We start from the raw sequence: 23,848 nt of genomic DNA on the forward strand, positions 1-23,848 counted from the left end.
GTCAGTCTTTTACAATATATCTACTATGTTATTGTTTGTCATTAAGAACACATGTACAACCTATACTGAACTGCTTATCTTCCCAGTGAGGATGGGTGACAAGGGGGGAAGGGAATGAATCTGTAATTCAAAGTTTTAAAATCAATTATTCAAATATATATACTATTATTAATAGTATTTTACATGTAATTGGGAAATAAGATGTATAGGCCCTGGGGCGTAGAAACCATGCCCTACTGGCAAAGTTGAAAGGGGTTTGGGAGAAGATATGGGAGAGAGCCGATTCGAGGAGCGATATCCTGTGGAACTTCTATTTTGGGGCGGGGGGTAGGGGAAAAAATGGGGAGAAAATGTGTAACGCAAAATCTAGTGGAAATGAATGATGTAAATCATAAGTTAATAAAGCATTTGAAAAAATAAAAAAACAAAAAAATATTCTTTTCTTTTTCAATTAATCAATTAATTTTTTCCTTTTTAACATCCATTTCCATAAGATTTTGAGTTCTATTTTTCACATCAGTGGTATTTCCAATGAGATATTTCACATTGTCTTCTATTTTTTTTCATTCTTTTGGCTCTGTTTTATAATTTCTTGATTTCTCATCAAGTCATTATCTTCCATTTGCTCCATTCTCATTTTGAAAGAATTATTTTCTTCAGAGAGCTTTTGTATCTCCTTTTCCACTTGGCCAATTAGGCTTTTTTAGGGATTCCTCTCCTCACTGAATTTTTGACCTCTTTTGCCATTTTGGTCTATTTTTTTATGGTATTATTTTCTTCAGTATTTTGGGGGTCTCCTTTAGCAAGTTGTTCACTCACTTTTCATGATTTTCTTTCATTACTCTCATTTCTCTTCCCAGTTTTTCCTCTACTTACTTGATTTTCAAAATCCTTTTTGAGTTCTTCCATGGCCTGCAGCCAATTCATATGTTTCTTGGAAGCTTTTGATGTAGGAGCTTTGACTTTGTTTTCTTCTGGTTGTATGATTTGATTTTCTTTGTCACCAAAGTAAGATTGTTTAGTCTGACTTATTTTACATTGTTTACTCATCTTCCTAGTCAAGTACTTGACTTTATAACTCCCTGTCAAGGCAGGATTCTACTTCCAATGGGTGTGGGATTGAGGGTGGGTGTACTGTCCAAGGCTTCAGGAGTTTTTTAATCAGTCATTGGATCCCCCACCATCTGTGGGCCCAGAGCTTCAGAAGAAGTCACTGCTGCTCCTGCTGCCATCACAGTCACCTCCACCTCAGCCACTTCAGCTGCCTCAGGGTTGGGGCCAGACTGCCCCTGCTCCTCTTTTACCTTGGTCCCACAGAGTTCTCCTGCTGAACTTCCACATTATTCTCAGTGTTTATGGGTTGAGAAGTCTGGAAATCACTACAGCTGCCAGCAATTCAGTCCCCTTATGCCTGCTCCAGCCCCTTCTACATCTGGCAAAGCCCAGTCCAGACTGCACTCTGCTCCCAGCCCAGTGTCATATACCCTTCCTGTTGACCTTCCAGGCTGTCTTGGGTTGGAGATTTGTTTCAATCTGTCATTTTGTGAGTTCTACAGATCTAGAATTTGTTTAGAATTATTTTTACAGGTATTTGGAAGCATCTTGGGGCAAGCTGAAGCAAGTCCCTTCTTTTACTATACCAACTTAGCTACACCCTGCTATCTTGGCTCTGCCCCATCTTCAAATAAACAAAATATCATGTACATTTCTATTTTTTCTTTTTAATTCCTTTGTAGGTTTCCCTAGAGATATTCATGTAAAATTATTCTATAAATAATTCTATTTTACATTTCTTTCTCTGGATACAGATAATGTCTTTCTTCATTTTCCCTTTATAGTTTATTTAGATTTTTACAGTGGACAAAATAATTTATTAACTCAGTCATTCTTTTTTTTTTGTAGTGTATTGTTTTTTTAATTATTTTTTAGTTTACATCATTCATTTCCACAAGATTTTGAGTTACAAATTTTCTCCCCATTTTCTCCTACCCACCACCCCAAAACAGCAATCCCACTGAATATCCCCTCCCCCAATCTGCTCTCTCCTATATCTTCCCTCATCGCCCCTCTGACTTTCAAGTAGGGCATGGGGGATGTCTATGCCCTATGTGCCTGTATATCTTATTTCCCAGTTACATGTAAAATAATAATAATAATGATATATAGTTTTTAAACATTTGATTTAAAACCTTTGAAATCTAGATTCTTTCCCTACTTCCCTCTTCATTCTCCCTTACTGGGAAGGTAAGCAATTCAATGTAGGTTGTACATGGGTAGCTATGCAAAACATTTCCATAGTGGATATATTGTAAATGACTATATTTCCCTCCATCCCATCCCACTCCCAACTTGTTCTATTCTCTATTTTGATCCTGTCCCTTTTCAAAAGTGGGTGCTGCCAAGTTCCCTTCCCCCCAGCCTGCCCTCCCTTCCATCATCCCCCCTCTCATCCCCTTCCCCCCTACTTTCATGTAGGGTGAGATGCCCTATGTAGTGTGTATGTCATTCCCTCCCTATGCCAAATTCATTGAGAATAAGGTTGACTCATTCCCTTTGGCCTTCCTGTTCTTGCCCTCCATTGTAACAGTTTTCCCTTGCCTCTTCTATATGAGATAATTTACCCCATTCTATCTTTCTCCATCTCCTCTCATTATATTCCTCTCTCATCTCTTAATTTCATCTTTTAAGTAGTATCCCTTCCTATTCAACTGTTTCTGTACCCTCTGTCTATGTATACCTGTACACATACTCACATATGTATACATATGCCCATATAAACTCCTATATAGACATATATATGCACACACACACTCATTTCTCTTCCCTTAAAATATTCTCATACTGAGAAAAGTTTCATAAGTTACAATTGTTGTTTTTGATGTATGAATGTAAGTAGTTCAACTTTAATAAGTTCCTTATGATTTCTTTTCCATTTTTACCTTCTCATACTTTTCTTTCTTCTTGTATCTGAATGTCAAATTTTCTATTCAACTCTGTTTTTTTCATCAAGAATGCTTGAAAGTCCTCTATTCCATTGAATAACCATATTTTACCCTGAAACGTGATACTCAGTTTTGCTGGGTAGTCGTTTCTTGGTTTTAATCCCAGCTTCTTTGACCTCCAGAATATCTTATTCCAAGCCCTTTTATCCCTCAGTGTAGAAGCTGCCAGATCCTGTGTTACACTGATTGTGTTTCCACAGTAATAGAATGGTTTCTTCCTGGATGCTTATAATATTTTCTCCTTGATCTGGGAACTCTGGAACCTGGTTATATTATTCCTGGGAGTTTTCTTTTTGGGATCTTTTTCAGGAGGTGATGGGTGGATTCATTCAACCTCTATTTTGCCCTCTGGTTCTAAAATATCAGAGCAATTTTCCTTGAGAATTTCTTGAAGGATGATTTCTAGGTTCTTTTTTTTATCATGTTTTTCAGGTAGTCCAATAATTTTTAAATTTTCTCTCCTGGATCTATTTTCCAGGTCAGTGGTTTTTTCAATGCAATATTTCACATTACCTTATTATTCTTCTTTTGTTTGGATCTGTTTTATAGTATCTTGATTTCTCATAAAGTCACTAGCTTCCATTTGCTCCAATCTAATTCTGAAAGAATGATTCTCTTCAGTGAGCTTTTGAGATTCTTTTTCCATCTGGCAAATTTGGCTTTTTAAGGCATTCTTCTCCGCATTGGCTTTTTGAGCCTCTTTTGACATTTGAGTTAGTCTTTTTTTTGCCTTTTGGAGGGCAATGGGGTTAGATGACTTGCCCAAGGTCACAAGGCTAATTTTTGTGTTAAGTGTCTGAGGCCGGATTTGAATTCAGGTATTACTGTCTCCAGGGCTGATACTCTATTCACTGTGCCACCTAGCCACCCCAAGTTAGTCTATTTTTAAGGTGTTATTTCCTTCAGTCAGGTTGTTGACTCTCATTTTATAATTTTCTTGCATCATTCTCATTTCTCATCCAAATTTTTCCCCCACTTCTCTCATTTGGTTTTCAAAATCCTTCTTAAGCTTCTCTATTGTAAACAGCTTATTCTTTTCTTGGAAGTTTCTGGTGCAGGAGTTCTGACTTCATTGTCTTTCTCCTGTTCCATGCCCCCATTATTTTTGTCCCCAAAAAAGTAGTCCAAAGTATGATTACTGTGCTTGCCTTGCTTCCCTCATTTGCTCATGTTGCCACTTAATTATTTGACTTTTGAGCTTTTTTCCACAGTAGAACTCTGATACCAGAGATGGGAGCTTTATTCCAATTGCTGGGGTATTCTCAGCTGCTGGAGCTATTAATTGGGTGCCTTCTCTGAAGCCTCCCCACACTCTGGCAAACTGGTCACACACCCCATACCTCCACCCTAGACAGCAATCCATATATGAGCAGGTTAAAGCAAGAGAAATTAACCCTCAGACTCGTTACTTTTTCCCCCTACAATCTGCAGTCCAGGAGGTCTGAAGCAGCCACATGGCAGGTGGAGGCATGGCCACGAAGTCGTAGCTGCTTCTTGCCCTGGTGGCAAAGGCAGACCACACTGCAGTTCCTAGTTCCCAAAGTCCACAATGCACTGACCTCTCACTTTGTCTTAGCATGTATGTGTTGATAATTCTGGAAACAACCATAGCTGCTGATGATCTGAAGTCCCTCCAGCCAATGGTTGCTTGTGGCCTCCCTGAGGCTAAAACCTTGGAATCATGTGGGGCTGTGCTCAGCTCCCAACACGTTGAGCTGGCTGCTTCCTGCCAGACTGCCGAGCTGTCCTCAGGGGGAAGTTAGCTTTTCTGTGACATTTTTTGGGTTCTGTAGCTCCATAGATTATTCAGTCACCTTTTACCCAAAGTCATATTGCTCTTGCTCTATACAATCTTTTCTTGGTTTAGCTCATTTCACTCTCCATTATTTCATGCAAGGATTTTCATATTTTTCTAATATTATTGAGTTCATCATTTCTTATAACACAGTAGTGTTCCATCACAATCATATAACACAACTTGTTCATACAACTGATGGGCATTCTTGCAATTTCCAGTTCTTTGCCACCACAAAGAGAGCTGCAAGGAACATTTTAGAACATATAGGTTCTTTTCTCTTTTCCCTAATCATCTTTGGAAATAGACCTAGTAATGGTATTACTGGATCAAAGGGCATAGGTGGTTTAGTAACTCATTGTGTATACTTCCAGATTGCTCTCCAGAATTGCTGAATCCATTGACAATTTTACTAATGATGAATTAGTGTCCCAATTTTTGCACACTTCTACTGCCCCACCACCACTGGTTGCCATCACCTTTAATCCTTTTAGCCAATCTGGTAGGTCTAAAATCATATCTCAAGGTTATTTTAATCTGCAGTTCTTAGTCAATAATGACTAGAATATTTTTTTTTCCCTCTGTCTATAACTTGTTTTGATTTCTTCATTGGAAAATTACCTTTTCACATAACTTTGAATATTTATTAGTTAGGGAATGATTCAAAGTCTTTTAGATTGGATGAAGTTCTCTCTATATCGTAGATATGAGACTATTATCTTATAAAATATCTATAAAATATGTTCCCAATTTTCTGCTTTCCAAATGATCTTGGCTATATTTGCTTTCCTTGTACTAAACTTTTTAAAAATTTGGTGTAATCAAAATTATTCATTTTTATCTGACTTTGCGCTTTATCTCTTTTTTATTCATAAATTATTCACCTATCCATAAATCTGATAAGTAATATCTTCCACGTCATTCTTTATATTTAAATCATGTATCCATTTTCACCTTATATTGGTAAATTGGGTGAGATATTGGTCCATGAACAATTTCTGGCATACTGTTGTCCAGTTTTCCAAACAATTTTTACCAAATAATTATTATCCCAAAATCTTAATTCTTTACTCTTGCCAAATAAAATATTATGTTTATCTACTGCTATAAATTGTGTGTCTACCCTATTCCATTGATCTATCTTTCTACTGCTTAGCCCGTACCATATAGTGTTAATAATTACTGCCTTATAATGCAGTTTGATACCTGGTACTGCTCCCCCCCTTTAACTTTTTTCATTAATTCCTTTGATATTTTTTACTTTTTTTCCAAATGAATTTTGTTATGATTTATTTCTAATTAAATAAAACTTTTTTTGGTAATTTAATTGGGATGGTTTATTTATGGCTTTTTTAAAATGATTTTTAATGGCCCCTTAATTTTTTTTTCTAAAATAAGTCTAATTAGATATTCTATTTCCTCTTCTACTAATCTAGGCAATTTATATTTCTCTAAATATTTTCCATTTCACTTAAATTGTCACATTTAATAACAAAACTAAGCAATTTATATATCCAAATGGATATATAAATTATTTTGAGCAATCATTTGTATTATATTGACCTAGCCTACCAATGAACAATTAATCCCTCCAATTAATCTGATTACATTGTATAAAAGTGTATTTTTAAAAATAATTTTGTATATAGTTGCTGGAATTATTTAGTAGGTGGTTTCCCAGGTTTTTTATACTGTTCTGTTGTTGTTTGTTCTTTGTTCTCAGAAAGAACCATGACTTTAGGGAGGTGATACCATGATATGCAAGTGAATTGAATTTAACTGAGGGAATGCTGTGCAAAGTCACCAGTCTCACTTTCTCCTCCAGAGTCATCTGGGTCCAGTGGTAACATATAGATCAGAATGACTGGAGATGGACCTAAATGCAGTGGAAGACCTTGACTTTTTTAAAGCTAAGGTCTTTAACAGGTCTCAGTTTGACTGAGATAATTCCTTTTCAGTGATTAAAGCTAGGTAAGAAATGAGGCAGAGAAAGACATCTTGACCTAGTAAAAGAAAAAGAAAAAAAAAACCTAAATCTGGGAGGAGTAGCCCTCAGGGTTTCTAACCAAAACCAAAACAGAAACAATTGCTATTTACATTCATTCTGAGTCAATCTGGACCCAAACAATAACCAAGTGGGACTTGGCCTGAGCTAGTTATTTTAAGTAGGGTATTTTTTACCATCTCTTTTTGAAGAATTTTGTGATACATAAGAAGGCTGATGATTAATGTGGATTCACTTTAAATCTTGCTACTTCTCTAAAATTATTGTTTCACCTTTGGGATTGTCCACATATACCATCATATCAGCAACAAAAAGTGACAGTTTTATTACCTCATTCTCTATTCTGATTCATTCAATTTCTTTTTCTTCACTTATTGCTATTGCTAGGAATTCCAATACAATACTGAATAATATTATTGACAGTAGGTATCCTTTCATACCTGATCTTACTGGGGAGACCTCCAGTTTATAATCATTACAAAGAATGCTTGCTGATGGTTTTTGATAAATGCTCTGAATAAATTTAAGGAAAAATCTATTTACATCAATAAGTTCAATTATTTTTAATATAAATGGCTGTTGCAAAAAAGAACATTTTCTGCATTTATTGATAAGATCATGGTTTTTTTTTTATTATTGATGTAATCAAAAATGTTAATAGTTTTCCTTTTATTTCCTGGTATAAATCCCACTTGATCATAATGTATAATCTTTGTCATATCTTGTTTAGAATTTTATTTGGGATTTTTGTATCCATAGTCATTAATGAAATTGGTCTGTAATTTTCTTTTTTCTGTTTTCTCTCTTCCTGGTTTAGATATCAGTATCAGATTTGTTCCATAAAATTAGTGTGATAGAATCCCTTCTTTATCTATCATTCCAAATAATTTGTTTGACATTGGAAGTAGTTAACTTTTAAATATTTGATAGAATTCACCAGATAAATTCATCTGGTCCTGGTGCTTTTTTTTGGGGGGGGAGCCCATCAATGGCCCCTTAAATTTGTTTTTTCTAAAATAGGTCTAATTAGATATTCTATTTCCTCTTCTGCCAATCTAGGCAATTTATATTTTTGTAAATATTTTCCATTTCACTTAAACGGTCAACTTTAATAACAAAACTAAAAAATATATCTCCTTATAATTACTATAACTTCATCTTCATTAGCAATATATTCATAATTTTCATTTTTAATACTAGTTATTTGGTTTTCTTTCTTTTTTAATCATATTAACCAATTTTATCTATTAAGTTTATTTTTTTCATAAAACCAAGTGCTAGTTTTATTTTTTAATTCAATAGTTTTTGTTTTATTTTTTTACTGTCAGTTGTATACATCTCACCTTTATTTTTTTACAATTTACAAATTGGTGTTTAATAGATTTTTAATTTTTTAAATTGCATACCCAATTCATTAGTCTGCTCTTTCTCTATTTCATTGATGTAACTATTTAGAGATATGTTGCCTCATTATTGTCAATATCTTTAATGAAATTATTAATTGTTTCTATGATTTGTTTTTTAACCCACTCACTCTTTAGGATTAGGTTGTTTAATCTCTAATTAAATTTGAATTTATATTTCCTTGGTCACTTATCACAAACATTTTTATTGAATTATGATCTGTAAATGATACTTTTAGGTTTTCTGCTTTTGATGATAAAATATTTATGTAGTAATATGTGGCCAATCTTTATAAAGGTACAACCCTGAGAAAAAGGTGGATTGCTTTCTATTTCCATTCAATTCTTTCCTGATATCTATCATATCTAGTTTACATAAAATTCTATTTACTTTCTTAACTTCATTCTTTTTTATTTTTGGTTCAATTTATATAGTTCTGAGAGCAGAAGATTAAACACTCATACTATTATGGAACTACTATCTATCTCCACTTGTAATTCATTTAATTTTTCTTTTAAAAATTTAGCTACTATAGTGTTTGGTGCATATAGCTTCATTGTTGACATTGCTATATTGTCTTTGGTACCATTTATCAAAATGTAGTTCACTTGTTTATCTCTTTTAATTAAATCTATTTTAGCCATAATTTTGTGTGAGATCATAATTGCTACTCATGCTTTTTTTTGCATCAATTGAAGCATGATAAATTCTACTCTAACCTTTCATTTCAGTTGTGTGTGTATCTCTCATAGACCTCTGATTTTTAATCCATTCTGTTATCTGCTTTCATTTAATGGGTGAGTTCATCCCATTGACATTCAAAGTTATAATTACTATCTGTGAATTTTACTCCATTTTATTTTTAATATTTTCTTTCTCAACCATTTTTAACTTGTCACTGTTAACTTATCTTCTCCCCTTACCCTTTTTTTTCCTTATTTTAGCCATCCTCTAAAATTCCCTCATTTGTCTATTTATCCAACCTTCCTAATCTCAATCTATATATGTTTCTAAGAGTCTCTCGCTCACCTTATTTTCCAGTTTTCTCACCTCTTTAGAAATTCATAAGATTTCTAAAGCTCTTCAGATATATATATATATAGTTTCCTCTTCAACCCAGATGAGAGAAATTTCAATATTAGCAGCCCTCCACCCCTGCCTGCTTCCTCTGTTTTAATTCTTCCCTTCATGCTTCAATTTTATGAGATACTTTCTCCTTAAACCATTTTCCTACCCAATTGTCTTTTAATAATCATTTCATTACAAAATTCAGCTACAACTTTTCTTTCAAACTACCTCAATAATGATAATAATTTAAAGAATGCTATTATTTATAATAATTTTTAATTACTAGTATTAATAATTCATTCATATGTCATGAATAAATAGTTTGACTTTAAACAGAGCTTTATAATTAGTCTTTAATGACTTCATTATCTTTCTTCAGGAACTTTTATATGTAATTTTCCATTGAGTTCTGGTCTTTTGCTATAAATATATGAAAGTTTTTCACTTCATCAAAAATCCTTTCTTTTTTCATTCAGTATTATACTCACCTTTATTGGATAAGCTAGTCTTTGATGCAACCCCCACTACATTGCCCTTTGAAATATAATGTTTCGAGCCCTGTGATCTTTTAGCATAGGAATTGTTAGGTCTTGTAAAATTGTGAATGCTTTTCTGCAGTACTTAAATTGTTTGTAATATTATGCAATATAAATATATTTTCAATATAAATATATTTTCTTTTTTAATATGGGAGTTTCAAAACTTGGCTATGACATTCATATAAGTGTTTTTATTTGAATATCATTTGCTAATCAGTAGACTGTTTCTATTTTACTTTATCTTCTTGTTCTAGAACTTCAGAGCAATTTCCTTAATAATTTTTTGTAATGTTCTATACAGAATATTTTTTGTAATAACTTTCAGGTAGACAGATAATTTTTTATATTGCCTCTCCTCAATCTGTTCTCAAGATCAGTTGTTTATTGTTCAAATGAGATTTTTCAGATTGTCCTCTTTTTTTAGTTTTATAATTTCTTAGTGTCTTATAATGCCATTTGATTCCACTTGCCCAATTCCAGTATATGAGGAGTTTTCTTCCTTAAGATTTTGCATCTCTTTTTTTCCCAATTAGTTAACTTTCTCTTCAATATTTTCTTGAATTTCTTTAAACTTTTATAGGTCATAGTCTTGGAGGAGACAGGTGGTGGGAGGTGACTGGGAAGGGGTGGAGGGAGTTGATGAGAACAAAGATGAAGAAGTTAGCATGGATTAAAGACACCTATTCTATTATTGAGAGGAGAGGAGGAGAATTAGTTGTGCTAAAATTTAAGGAATGAAGGTGTGGAAGTGAAACCCCTGGCAGAACATCTTCTTCTAGAAGAAGGAGGCTTGGAGGCTTAGACATCTGCCCTATGTTTGACTTGGTAGTGGAGGAGAGAAGACAGAGGCTTGGAATATCACCATAAAGACTTTCATAGGGATTCATTAAGGGCAGAATAGAAGGATTGGCCATGCATAGTAAGGGTCCAATTAGAGTTAGGTTCTATCAGATTGAATTCTTCTAGTTTGGACATTCTAAAGGTCTATGATTCTTTACCACATCAATGATGGACCGTCAGCCAATCTTTCCATCTTGATTTGTGACATATCGTGTTTGTTTTCCCTACAGTTTAGTCAAACTAGCCTATGTACTCTTTCCCAAATGCCACCCCCCCATCCCCAGCCTATACTAGAATCATAGATTAAGAGCTGGAAGAAAATGTAGAGGCCTCCCAGTACAACCCCCACCCCCATTTTACAGATGAGGTTAACAAAGCTGGGAGCTCATAAATATCAGTCATGATTTACACCCAGGTCTTCTTACCTCCAAGACCAAAGTTCTAGCTTATGAACTATGCCTTTACTCCATGCCATGCCCTTCATTTGGAATATTCTCCTTCTCCACCTCTTAGTCTCTTGAAATCTTTCAAGAGTCAATTCAAAAAGTTACCTTCTCCAGGAAGCTTTCCCTTGTCAATAATGAATTCTCCTGTGTCTGATATCAAGGAAATTTGGACTAGTTTTGAACTTGTGTATTAATTCATAATAATGACCCATACCAGTGCTTATCACAGTGCCCAAGACATAAAAATAAAGGTATGTTGGCTGACATTTATGCATTTATGGAGGAGTTTCTGGCTTACCTTCCCAACAAGATGGAAATTTATTTCCATTAGAGCTCAGACAATCTAACACTGCCTGTACCTCTATTATCACTTAATTCAAGGCTTTTCATATATTCATTCCCTTAAAATGCTAGTTGAATGAATTACTGAAAGGGCTAAGGGTGTATACTTTGACATTTGAGAGAACTGTGGGATTTCAGTGGCATAAGGGACCTTAGTAACTGCCTAAGACTGCCTGGACCTGAATTGGAATGCCCTCTCAACATTCCCAAAAATGGACATCCAAACTTTGCTTGAAGACCTTCAAGGATGGGGAGCCCACCACCTTTCAGAGAAGTCCATGACTCTCTAGAACAATACTAACTGGTCAGAAGCTTGTCCTGTCCTCCAACTTCAGTTCTGCTCCTTATATTTTTTCACTGATTGCTCCTTGTTTTGCTCTAGGGTGCTAAGCAGAAAAAAGCTAATCTCTCTTCCACACGACACCATCAATAAAATTCTACTGACTTTCTTCTGGTTCCTTTTTTTTTTTTTGCTTTTTGGAGGGCGATTTGGGTTAAGTGACTTGCTCAAGGTCACATGGCTAGTTTTTATTTGTGTTTAGTGTCTGAGGCTGGATTTGAACTCAGGTCCTCCTGACTCCAGGGCCAGTGCTCTACTCACTGCAGCACCTAGCCGCCCCTCTACTAGTTCCTTTTATCTATTTTTATGTTAACAATAACCTATGACTTATTACAGGGTTATTGGAGAGAACCTGTATATCAGAAGGTTTAATATGGAATCTCCAACCACCGTGAGTTCCTCTCATTCTCTTGGCATAGACACATTATTCTGCTTCTTTCCTATTTTGTTTTGTCAAGGATACTGCCATTTTTAAGCATCTTTTCATCCTTGTAAACTGTCTCTCTCTGTAATTTGATATTTTCTAAAATACTGGTGAAACAGGACTCTCGTGACAATGAGAAAATCAAAGTCCACCAATCAGGTCAACAAGGAGAGCCTGCTTTGAGGAAAGGTGAAAACATCTCAGTCTGGGGCACCCAAACTTGGGCTAACAAAAGAAGTGTGGTTACTGCTATATTCCAAAAGGCCTTCCCTGTCTAAATGAAGGCCCTTTATGGCATGTGTGTAAGAGGCCAGCCTTAGAGTAGAAAGCATACTCTTATGAGACAGCAAGAAATAATGAAAAGGTCACAGACTATAGAGTCTAAGGGTCTTACTTTGAATCTCAGTTCTACCATGATTTACCTGTGTGATCTTGGGTAATTTCTTTACCTTCTCTAGGCCCCAGTTCGCAAGTTCTTCATAGCAAAGATTCTCCTTGGGAAAGGAGTATTGCATGGTCCTTTGTCTACCTTCTCCATTCTTGGGTAGAGAGAAATGGGGTTGACTTTTTAATATCGCACTGTCAACAAGGTGTAGGGGCCTTACACGTGCCAGGTGACACAGAGAAAAGTGAGGGGGGATACCAGTCTGCTTGTGGCATATCCAGCACACATGGGTCAAGGGCATCACTGCCTTGCCTGGACTATGATACTGATGAAGTCAACAAGGGCCACATGAGGTGACTTAGCACACTCACAATGGATCTGCCCGTCCAGATTTGGCCTTTGGCTCCCTCCCCTCTACATAGCTGTCTTCTCCAAAGCATAAAGTCATCCTGCAGTCAGTCACCTCTGACTGAGGAAGTCAGAAACTCATACTTATGTATCCCAAGTTACATGACCTACTTATAGGCCCTGCAGACCTCTGTGCCTTAACCTCTCCCTTTGGCTTTAGGACTGCAGGTATTTCCATATACCCTCCAGTCAAACTTAAAGTCTTATTTCCCCAGCTTGTGTTTGAGTTTCTTGGGAGCAAAAACTGTCTAGCACCTACTATTTGTATACCCAGTGCAGTGTTTGACACATAGTAGCTGTTTTTTTTAAGTGCTTGTTCAGTTGAATTCCATTGCTGGTAGAGGGAATAACCACACCAATAAAATTACAGATCTCTTGAAATATTGATATAAATTATTATCATTATTATTTAGGCTTATTAATGTCAAATGGCCAAGAGTGGAGACAACAAAGAAGATTTGCCTTAATGACATTAAGAAACTTTGGTTTGGGAAAGAAGAGTCTGGAATATCGGATCCAGGAGGAGGCCAGGTATCTCATTGAGGCTATCAGGGAAGAAAAAGGTGAGCACTGGTCAGGCAGAGATATTTTCAATGGCTTCTGATTGTCTTTTTGACCAAATGATCATTAAAGAGAATCAGCATCTGTGGATGGGAGAGACAGGTCATCCCTGGACCAGAGAGAGACAAAGTATTCCATTCCCCAAACCTGGGGAAGATCTACAAAGACCCAACATTGTACTCTAGGAAGAAATCAAGCAGAAAAGAAAGGAATTAAGGAAGGAACCCCTTGATGGTTCATTGTCTTAAATACCATTATAATTATTTTCTGACATCAACAAATAGACCCTACATGCCTCAATTCTTCAAATGCCACACATGGAGTCCTGCCTTGGCTAGTCATTCCAGGAACTACACACACACACACACACACACACACACCTGCCTCTATTCTCCCCTGCTGCCCTTCTCTAATTCTTTCTTCTTCCTAATTATCCTCATGCTTTTCTACTTACTGAATCACCGTTTTCCTTTCCTCGGTGTCTTCTCTCTCATCCTTTGCTTTCTTCTTTTCTCTTTTGCCTTGTTCTCCTCTTCCTACTCATTATCATGCATGCACATGCATGCATACACATGTATCCATATTACTGACTGCATTTTTTAAATTTTAATTTTTTAATTAATCATTTATTTTCTTTCCTTCCTTTTCTTCCTCTCACTGGGAAATCCAGAACCCTAGTAACAAATATACATAGTCAAACAAAAGAAATTCTTCCATTTGTCATGGCCAGAAATATATAAGTCATTCTATAACTTAAGGCCATCACCTGTCTGTCAGGGGGTGGGTGGCAGGTGTCATTGTTGGCCTTCTGGAACTCTGGTTAGTATTGCATTGATCCAAGTTCTTAAAGTCTCTCTAAGTTATCTTTCTTTTCACCAATGTTGTTATTATAGCCATTCATTCTTCTACTTCTCATCCTCTTTCTATGCTGCTACGTTTTCCCTTAATTCCTCTTCCCATCCTCCCCCACTTCCCTTTCATCTCTTCTGCTGCTTCCACTTGTTATCATTGATTTAGGGCAAGAATGAACCTTGGAGCCCATCAATCCAACCTTCCCTCTCATTCTACATATGAGAAAATTGAGGAGTAGAGCAGTTAAGTGACTTGTCCAAAGTCACTCAGCCACTCAATAAATATATATCAAGTGCCTACTATTCTCCAGGCACTGTATTAAATCCTGTGATATAAAGAAAGAAAAGACAGAATCTCTCTCCTCGAAGAACTCATATTCTAAAGGGGGAAACAATGTGCAAACAACAGTGTACAAATACTCTATAAACAGGAGAAACTAGATGCAGTCAAAAGTGGGAATGCACTAGAAGAAAGGCTACCCAGTTAGTAAATGTCTGAGGAAGGATTTGAGTAAATGTCCAAAATAATTCAGGTCTTCCTGGCCCCAGGTCCAGTACCTTACACACTACCTTATACTGGCTCCCTTCCTTATTCAGCTTCTCATATTTTTCCTTTTCAGTATCTCCACTTATTAATTTCAGCTCTACTACTCACATGCACACACATAGTCCACAGGTGTATGTAGTCATGGGTATTGGTATATGCACACATACATCGATGGATACATATATGCCCATTACATAAATGGGCACACCTTTGTGAACCTATGCACATGATATTTCACATATAGAACCATAGATAGAGGCTAGAAGGGTCTCAGAGGTCATCTGATCCAAGCCCCTCATTTTACTGATGTACAATACATGGAGGCAAACCAGATAAATAATTTGCCCAAAGTCACAGGTAACCTATATTGAAGCAAAATATGCCAATTCAATTCCAAGTCTTAATTAAACATTAACAAGTGAGTGTATTCTTTTATCTCACATCTATCTAAGCAGTACCTGGTTACTGACAATAATAATAATAAAGGAGATATGTGCTGGTAGTTATTTGGGGGTGGGGGAAGATGAGGGGAAAAAATGTTTAGGAGACAAGGTTAGAAAGCTCTGCTAGGTTCCTTTAAAAAACATGAGTTAAATGAAGAGTAGCCTGTTCTTGTTCTCTTCTGGTCAACAGGACAGCCCTTTGACCCCCACTTTCAGATCAACAATGCTGTTTCCAATATCATCTGCTCCATAACTTTTGGACGTCGTTTTGACTACCACGATGCTCAGTTTCGGGAGCTCCTAAAGAGTTTGGATACTGTCACGGTGCTTGAAGCCAGCTGGGAGTGTCAGGTAACAGACCTTCCGTTAATGCTTAGGGTAGATCCAGCCTCTATTTGGCCCTGTACTTCCTCCATGGGAAAAGAAGCATGAAAAGAAGCATGGCTGTGATTGGTTGGCAGGAGCTGAGTCAGTTTGTGAGTGAGTTCCCACAGGCAGTAAATGGGACTGAAAAAAGGGGAGGAAATAAAAGACTTTTGTAAAGAGTGACATGAAAGAACATGCTTGGGGGATGTGACAGCAATGCTACTTGCAACTCCTGTGGAAGTGTAAGGCCAATGACACCAGGACACACAAGGGCTGCTGGGACAGGTTCTTTGAGCAACTTTAAAGGGGTTAACATTCTTATTTTAATTAAACATATGCATTATTTATTAGTTAAGGGGGGAAAGTCAGCACCTTGAGCTTCAGAAAAATTACAGAAATAATAGCATAAAGACCAACAGACAGGCTTCCAACTGTCTGACCACAGCAATACATACATAGTTACCAGAAAGAGAAACACTGACATCTGAGTTTTCAAAGCAGGGGGATTCCTTAATGGTTACCCAGAGTCTTGCCTGGCCAAATTGCATGAACATTTTTTCCATGAGTGAGCCCCAAAGCAAAATGCTAACCTCAGAGTATATATACCCTTCTTCAGAGCCAGAGGGCATCACAACCCTCCTGACCCAGTGCCAAATTAGAAATTAACAAAAGGTGTGGGGCTTCTTGAAAAACAAGCTTCCCCTAATCCAGCTTACTTTATTGGATTCCAGGTGAGGCCTATTAATGGGCAGGGAAGATCTTCAACTGTAATTCACATTACAGGGGACACAATGCTTTCCCAGAACACTGTGATCTCCAAATAATGGGATGCAAATATCTATACAGTTTTTAAGTTTTTCTAAGATCTTTACCAAGATTATCAATTTACAAACATTTATTAATAATCTACTGTGTGCCGAGTACTGTGCTAGGAGATGAGGACACAATGACAAAAATGAAATACCCTGACCTTGGTTTTCTATTGAAGGAGACAACATGCCCTCAAGTGAGTGTGTATGCAAATAAATAAATATAATGGGAAAAGTTTCAGTATTATTTACATTTGAAGCCAAGAGGACCAGGAAAGGCTTCATGGAAAAGCTGTCTCTTGAGCAAAGCTTGAGGGAAACCAGGAATTTTATCCTCATCTCTGCAGTGGAGGGAGGAGAGAGAGCAAGAGAGAGACAAAGACAGAGAGTCATACAGAGATGGAGAGAAAGAGACAGAGAGACAGAGACAGAGAGACAGAGACATAGACAGAAAGAGACAAAGAGAGAGAGCAGGAAGCAGGAAGGAAGAGAGAGAGGTTCTGAGACAACAGACATAGACAGATAACTAGAGAAACAGAATGAGAAGAGAAACAATCAGAGACATGGATTGAATTGCTTACATTAAGGTTTGTAAACAGCTTTACATTCATTTGTTCCCCCCTCAGTGCCTTTGCACTGGCTGTCCCTCAGGCCTGGAATGCTCTCCCTTCTCAACTCCTCATCTTGACTTCCTTCAGAAATCAGCTCAAATTTAACCTTCCACTGCAGGAGTCACTCCAGCTGCTAGCACCTTCCCCTCTGAGATTACCTTTCATTCACTCTGCAAATATCTTGCATGTACTAGTGTCTCTCCCATTATAATGTGAGCTACTTGTGGACAGGGACTGGCATTTCCCCCTCTTCTTTGTATACCTATCATCAATCAAATGCATGGCACAGAGTAAGTGTTTATCAAATGCTTGTTGATTGACTGATTTCTTTAGACCTTCAGAATACCCTTTGAGATAGTTACTATTATTATCCCCATTTTTGCAGAAAAATTAAACAGAAGCTAAGAGAAATTAATGACTTGTCCCACAGCTAATAAGTATCTGAGAATTCTAACTTGAGTCTTCCTGAGTCTTACTCCAGCACTCCATCTGGTTCATGATTTCTCTTACTCCTCAGGAGTATGACTATGGAAGAAAATGAGGGAAAGGAGTGAGTAACATTAGGTCTTATTTTGTTAAGAGGAGCAAAATGGAAATTCAGGAGAAGGGAATTCTGTGGGGATAACAGGGCCCTTATTTAATGACCCAAGTGCTATCAATTTCCTTAGAAAGAACTTCTTCCCTATTTCTTAGAGGGTTGTGAGGCTGCCTATGTTAATGTCATCTTGAAAGAGTAATTTAGTGCATCAGGACATGGGCAAGGGGCTGATGTATGAGACAAAGATGACTGGACACCAGCCAAACTACTAGGAAAGCAATCACATGGAAGGATAGACAGTGGTTACAGAGAGGGTGGATTTCAGGACTGGTTAGACATGGAATTACAGTAAATTCCACAATACAAAAAAGGTCAAGAAACCTGGTTTACCTAATGGTAAGGAAGATGAAGGGATATGGCAGCCTAAGAGGAACTAACATTCATCCCTCCTCCACTGTCCCCTTTTATATTATTTAGCTCTTCAATATATTTCCTTGGATAATGAAATTCCTGCCAGGATCTCATCAGAAATTTTTTAGAGAATGGAAGAAGCTAGAGTCTTTTGTAAAACATGTGATCAAACAACATAAGGAAGACCTAAACACAGAGGAGACTCTGGACTTCATTGATGCTTACCTGAAGGAGCTGTCCAAGGTAATGGAGATAACACCAAAAGTGGACTTTGTGTTTAAAACCAAAAAACAAAAAAACTTTGTGCAGAGTTTGGGTGATAAGTGTTTTAAAATGTTAAAAAAATTAACATCTCCCTCATTATGTAAATACCTTCTTTCCCTGACCACCCTTGGTGTTAAAGAGTATGAGTAATGGAGCTTGCTAGTGGAGAGCTCACTATTTTTATTTATAACTGGAAAGAACAATAAGGCCCGCTGAGATCAACCCCCTGATTTTATATGGATGGACACTGAGATATAGAGAGGGTAATTGACTTGCTCCAGTCACACAGCTATTAAGGAATCTGAGGCTGGATTTGAACCCAGTTCTTTCTATCTCCAAATCCAAAGTCCTTTTCATTAGATCCTACTCTGACTGAGATTAAGTCTTGGCCCTGGTATTTCATTCCTATGAATTTGTCTCTCTGCACCTCATTTTTTCTTCTATAACATTAAGATATTCCATCAAATCCTTATCATATCCAGAATTATTGTGTGTATGTTCACAAGAATGTAAAAATAAGTTAAATTATCAATTTTATATATGTGATAGAATTACAACTACCTTTGGGAATATGTGCAATGGACAAACATATGGACAGCATTGCAGCCCATTTCACTTCTGAGTACTATAGAATCAGATTGAAATTTAATTTAAATATTTAACAAAATAAATAAAAATACATTAGGACATAGATAACATAAGTCAATACGTAGACCCAGGGATCCTTACATATAGTTCAGTGGTCCCATTTCTCTTTGAGTTTCACCACTGAAGTTCTTTTCCAACTTCAGGATTTTGTGAATGCATCCTGTATAGTTCAAGAACACAGGACCTCTATTTGAATTCAACATCCTGAATTCATCAGCCAAGTTTACCTGGGAACAAGCCATTTCTCTAAGTCTCAGTATCTTCCTTTGAAAAATGGGCACAATATTATTCCCACTACCTACCTCATGGAATTACAGGAAAAATAGCTGACAAATTTGGAAGCATTTTGATATTATTTGTTTTCTTTTTATTAAAAGAATGAATCAGTTGGGGTGAAATAGGTACTCTTACATAGAAAAATAATATGTGAAGAAATGACAATAAAACTACTGCTTAATGCATATAGTGCTTCAAAGCTTACAAAATATTTAGGGTTTTTTTTTTTCCCACTCTCCAAACAATGCGATGAAATAGCTACCAGCAGTATTATCTCCTTTTCACAGATGAAGAAACTGAAACCAAAGAAATTAAAAATAAATTTAAATTTCCCAACTGGCACCAAATTGAAAATCAGAGGAGAAATTAATAAAATTGAAAGTAAGGAAACTAATATATAAAACTAAGAGCTGGTTTTATGAAAAATAAAAAAGGATATAGAATAGGCTGACTTGATTAAAAAAGAAGAAAACCAAATTACCAGTGTGAAAAATAGAAAGGGTGAATTTACCACCAAAGTAAGGAAATTAAAGGAATAATTATGAGCTAATTTGCCCAATTACATGCCAATAAATCTGACAATTTCAGTGAAATGGATAAATGTTTACAAAAACATAAAATGCCTAGATTATAAGAAAATGAGAAAAATTCTTAAACCTCTTTAAAAAAAGAAACTGAAATATCAATGAACTCCCTAAGGAAAAAAATACTCATGTCTAGGTGAATTAACAAGTGTATTCTACTGAAAAGAACAATTAATTCCAATATCATATAAACTACTTGGGAAAATAGGAAAAGAAGGACTCCTACCATTTTTGTGTGTGACGCAAATATGGCACTTATACTTAAACCATGAAGAGTTGAAACAGAGAAAGAAAATTATAAGCTAATTTCCCTAATGAATACTGAGACAAAAAATTTAGATAAAATACTACAAATGAAATTACAGCAATATATCACACAGTTCATACAGTAAGACCAGGTGGGATCTATACCAGGAAGGTAGGACTGGTTCAAAGTTAGGAAAACTGTCAACATAATTAACCATATCAATAACAAAATCAACAGAAGTCATATAATTACCTCAGTAGATGCAGAAAAAAGTTTCTACAAAATCCAATATATTCATGTTAAAAACACTAAAAAGTAAAGGAATAATGGGAGCTTTCCTTAGAATGATAAATAACATTTATCCAAACCCATCAAAAAGCATTATCTATAATGGGGAAAAGATAAAAAGCCATCCTAACATGATAAGGGGTGAAACAAGTGTGCTGATTATCACAACTCTTATTCAATATTGTATTAGAAATTTTAGGTTTAGCAACAAAAGAAGAAAAAGAAATTGAAGGAATTAAAATAGGCAATGAAGAAACAAAGCTTTTGCTCTCTAGATGATATAATGGTATACTTAAAGAATTCTAGAAAATAAACAAAGAAATATTTGAAATAATTAAGCACTTCAGCAAAGTTACAGAATATACAATAAACCCTCATAGATCATCAACATATGAGTGAGTCTTTGTATGTGATGTGAAAAAGAAATTCCATTTAAAATAACTGTAGACAATAAAAATTACTTGGCAGTCTGCTTGCAAAAACAAACCCAGGAAATCTATGAACAAATATTACAAAATGATTTTCACACAAATTAAATTATATCCAAATATTTGTAAAATATTAATTGCTCATGTGTAAGCAAAGTCAATATAATAAAAATGACAGCTCTGGCTAAATTAATTTACTTATTCAGTGCAATACCAAAGTACTAAAAAAATTTTTTTATAGAGTTAGAAAAAAATAACAATTAAATTCATCTTGAAAAACAAAAGGTTAAGAATATCAAAGGAATTAATGAAAAATATCCAAAGGAATGAGGCTCAGTTGTACTAGACCTCAAAATATATTAAAAATCATCAATCATCAAAACTATCTGGTCCTGCCTAAAAATCAGAGTCATGGATCAGTTGAACTGAATAGGTGCACAAGACACAGTAGTAAATAACTATAGAACCCTAGTGTTTGATAAACCCAAAGACATCAGGTTCTATGAGAAGAACTCACTATTTAACAAAAACTGCTGGAAAAACTGGAAAACAGAAACTAGGTATAGACCAACATCTTATTCTGTACCAAGATATAGTCAAAATGCGTACATGATTTAGACAAAAAGGTTGATGCTGAGAGGCATATTAGGAAAAAAAGGAATAATTTACCTGACAGATCTATAGTGACAAATATATGATCAAAGAAAAAATAGAGAACATTATGAAATGTAAAATGGATGATTTTTATTATATTAAATTAAAAAGGGGTTGCACAAGCAAAGTCAATGCAACCAAGATTAAAGGGAAGCAGAAAGCTTGGGAACAATTTTTATAGCCAATGTCTCTTATAAAGGCCTCGTTGCTCAAATACATAGAGAACTGAGAAAAATTGATAAGAATACGAGTGATTTTCCAACTGATGAGTGGTAGAAGGATATGAACAAGCAGCTTTCAAATGAAGAAATGAAAGCTATCAATAGGCATATGAAAAATGCTCTAAATCACTATTGATTAGAATAATGCAAATTAAAACAACTCTGAGGTACCACCTCATACCTATCAGATTAGCTAATATGAAATAAAAGGCCAATGATAAATGATCAAGAGAATGGGAAAAATTTGGGACACTAATGTATTGTTGGCAGAGGTGTGAACTAATCCAGTCATTCTGGAAAGCAATTTGGAACTATATCCATTTAAATCAATCAGTGCAAACCCACTGATTGACCAATATCACTAGTAAATCTATATAAGGAGATCTTTAAAAATGTAAAAGGACAAAAATGTATGAAAATATTTATAGCAAGGTTTTTTTTAATTGTGGTGGTAAAGAATTTGAAATTGAGGGGTTGTCCCTCATTTGGGAAATGGATAAATAAGATATTGCATACAAATATAATGGAATTCTATTGAGCTAAAAGGAATGATGAGGAGGTAGATTTCAGAAAAGCCTGGAAAGACTTACATGCACTGATGCAATGTGAAGTGAGTAGAACCAGGATAATGTTGTACACAGTATCAGCAATGCTGTGTGATAATCAACTATGATTGACTTAGCCCTTCAAGCATTTCAGTGATCCAAGATAAGTACAAAAAACTTATAATGAAAAATGATTCACATCCAGAGAAAGAACTGACCAAATCTGAATGCAGGTCAAAACTTATTTTCATTTTTTTCATTTTCTTTTTAATATTATTATTATGTCATGATTTTCTTCCTTTTGTTCTTTTTTTTTTTTCATTCACAACATGAATAACAAGGAAATATGTTTTACCTGAAATATATATATCACCTGTATCAAACTGCTTACCATCTTACTGAGGGGAGAGTGGTGGAAGGAAAGGAAAATTTTGGAGCTCAACATTTTGTATTAAAAAAGAATTTTTTAAATAGTCTTTACGTGTAATTGGAATAAGCAATATTTCTTTTTTTTAATGCTTTATTAACTTCTGATTTACATCATTCGTTTCTGCCAGATTTTGAGTTACAAATTTTCTCCCCATTTTTCCCCCACCCATCCCCCCAAAACAGCAGTCCCACATGATATCCCCACCTCCAATCTGCTCTCTCCCATATTTTCTCCCATACCCGTTTCAACTTTTCCAGTGGATCTCTATGCCTCAGTGCCTGTATATCTTTTTTTTTTCTTAATAACATGTAAGATGGTATTAATAATAGTATACACACACACACACACACACACACACACACACACACACATATATATATATATATTGGATGATTTGATATTAAAACTTTCAATTCCAGATTCATTCCCTTCCCCCCCTGCCACCCACCTCCACTGGGGAGACAAACAGTTCAGTATAGGTTGTACATGTGCGGCTAATGCAAAACAATAACATAGTAGATGTATTGTAAAAGACTGACTATATTTCCCTCCCTCCTATCCCACCTCCCACTTGTTCTATTCTCTACTTTGATCCTGTCCCTTTTCACAAGTGGGTGCTTCCAACTTCCCCCCCCCCCCAGCCTGCCCTCCCTTCCATCATCCCCCCTCACCTCCTCTTCCCCCCCCCATTCTCCTGGAGGGTGAGATCCCCTATTTAGTGTGTATTTCCCTCCCTCTTCAAGCCAGATTCAATAGGAATAAGGTTGACCCATTCCCTTTTGCCTTCCTATCCTTCCCCTCCATTGTAACCATTTTCCCTTGCCTCTTCTGTATGAGATAGTTTGCCCCACTCTGTCTCTCCCCATCTCCTCTCATTATATTCCTGTCACCTCTTAATTTCACCTTTTAAGTATCATCCCTTCCTGTTAAATTGGTCCCATGCCCTCTATCTATGTATACCTGTAAACGTATATACACACATTCACATATGTATTCATATGCCCTCACACCCTCATATAAAGACATATATATATATATTTCTAATCCCTTCAACTACTGAGAAAAGTTTCATAAGTTACAATTATTGTTTTTCCATGTAAATGTTAATAGTTCAACTTTGGCCAGGTG

The 23,848-nt window shown here is 35.8% G+C and overlaps 1 protein-coding gene across 7 annotated transcripts in view; it reads left to right on the top strand.

Moving 5' to 3' along the window:
* The window catches only part of LOC138164923 (cytochrome P450 2J2-like), a 49,673-nt gene that overhangs the window by 7,728 nt on the left and 18,097 nt on the right, over positions 1-23,848 (top strand). For all 7 annotated transcript variants that reach the window (XM_069092891.1, XM_069092889.1, XM_069092895.1 and 4 more), the window contains 3 exons: positions 13,412-13,561; positions 15,591-15,751; positions 18,202-18,378. In XM_069092891.1, coding sequence (XP_068948992.1) covers positions 13,412-13,561; positions 15,591-15,751; positions 18,202-18,378 — 488 coding nt within the window. The remainder of the gene's footprint in view (positions 1-13,411; positions 13,562-15,590; positions 15,752-18,201; positions 18,379-23,848) is intronic.

The sequence above is a fragment of the Petaurus breviceps genome, unplaced genomic scaffold (assembly GCF_028583685.1).
Source record: "Petaurus breviceps papuanus isolate PSGF00001 unplaced genomic scaffold, PetGlider_PUasm1.0 207, whole genome shotgun sequence".
In the NCBI taxonomy this organism is placed as follows: Eukaryota; Metazoa; Chordata; class Mammalia; order Diprotodontia; family Petauridae; genus Petaurus; species Petaurus breviceps.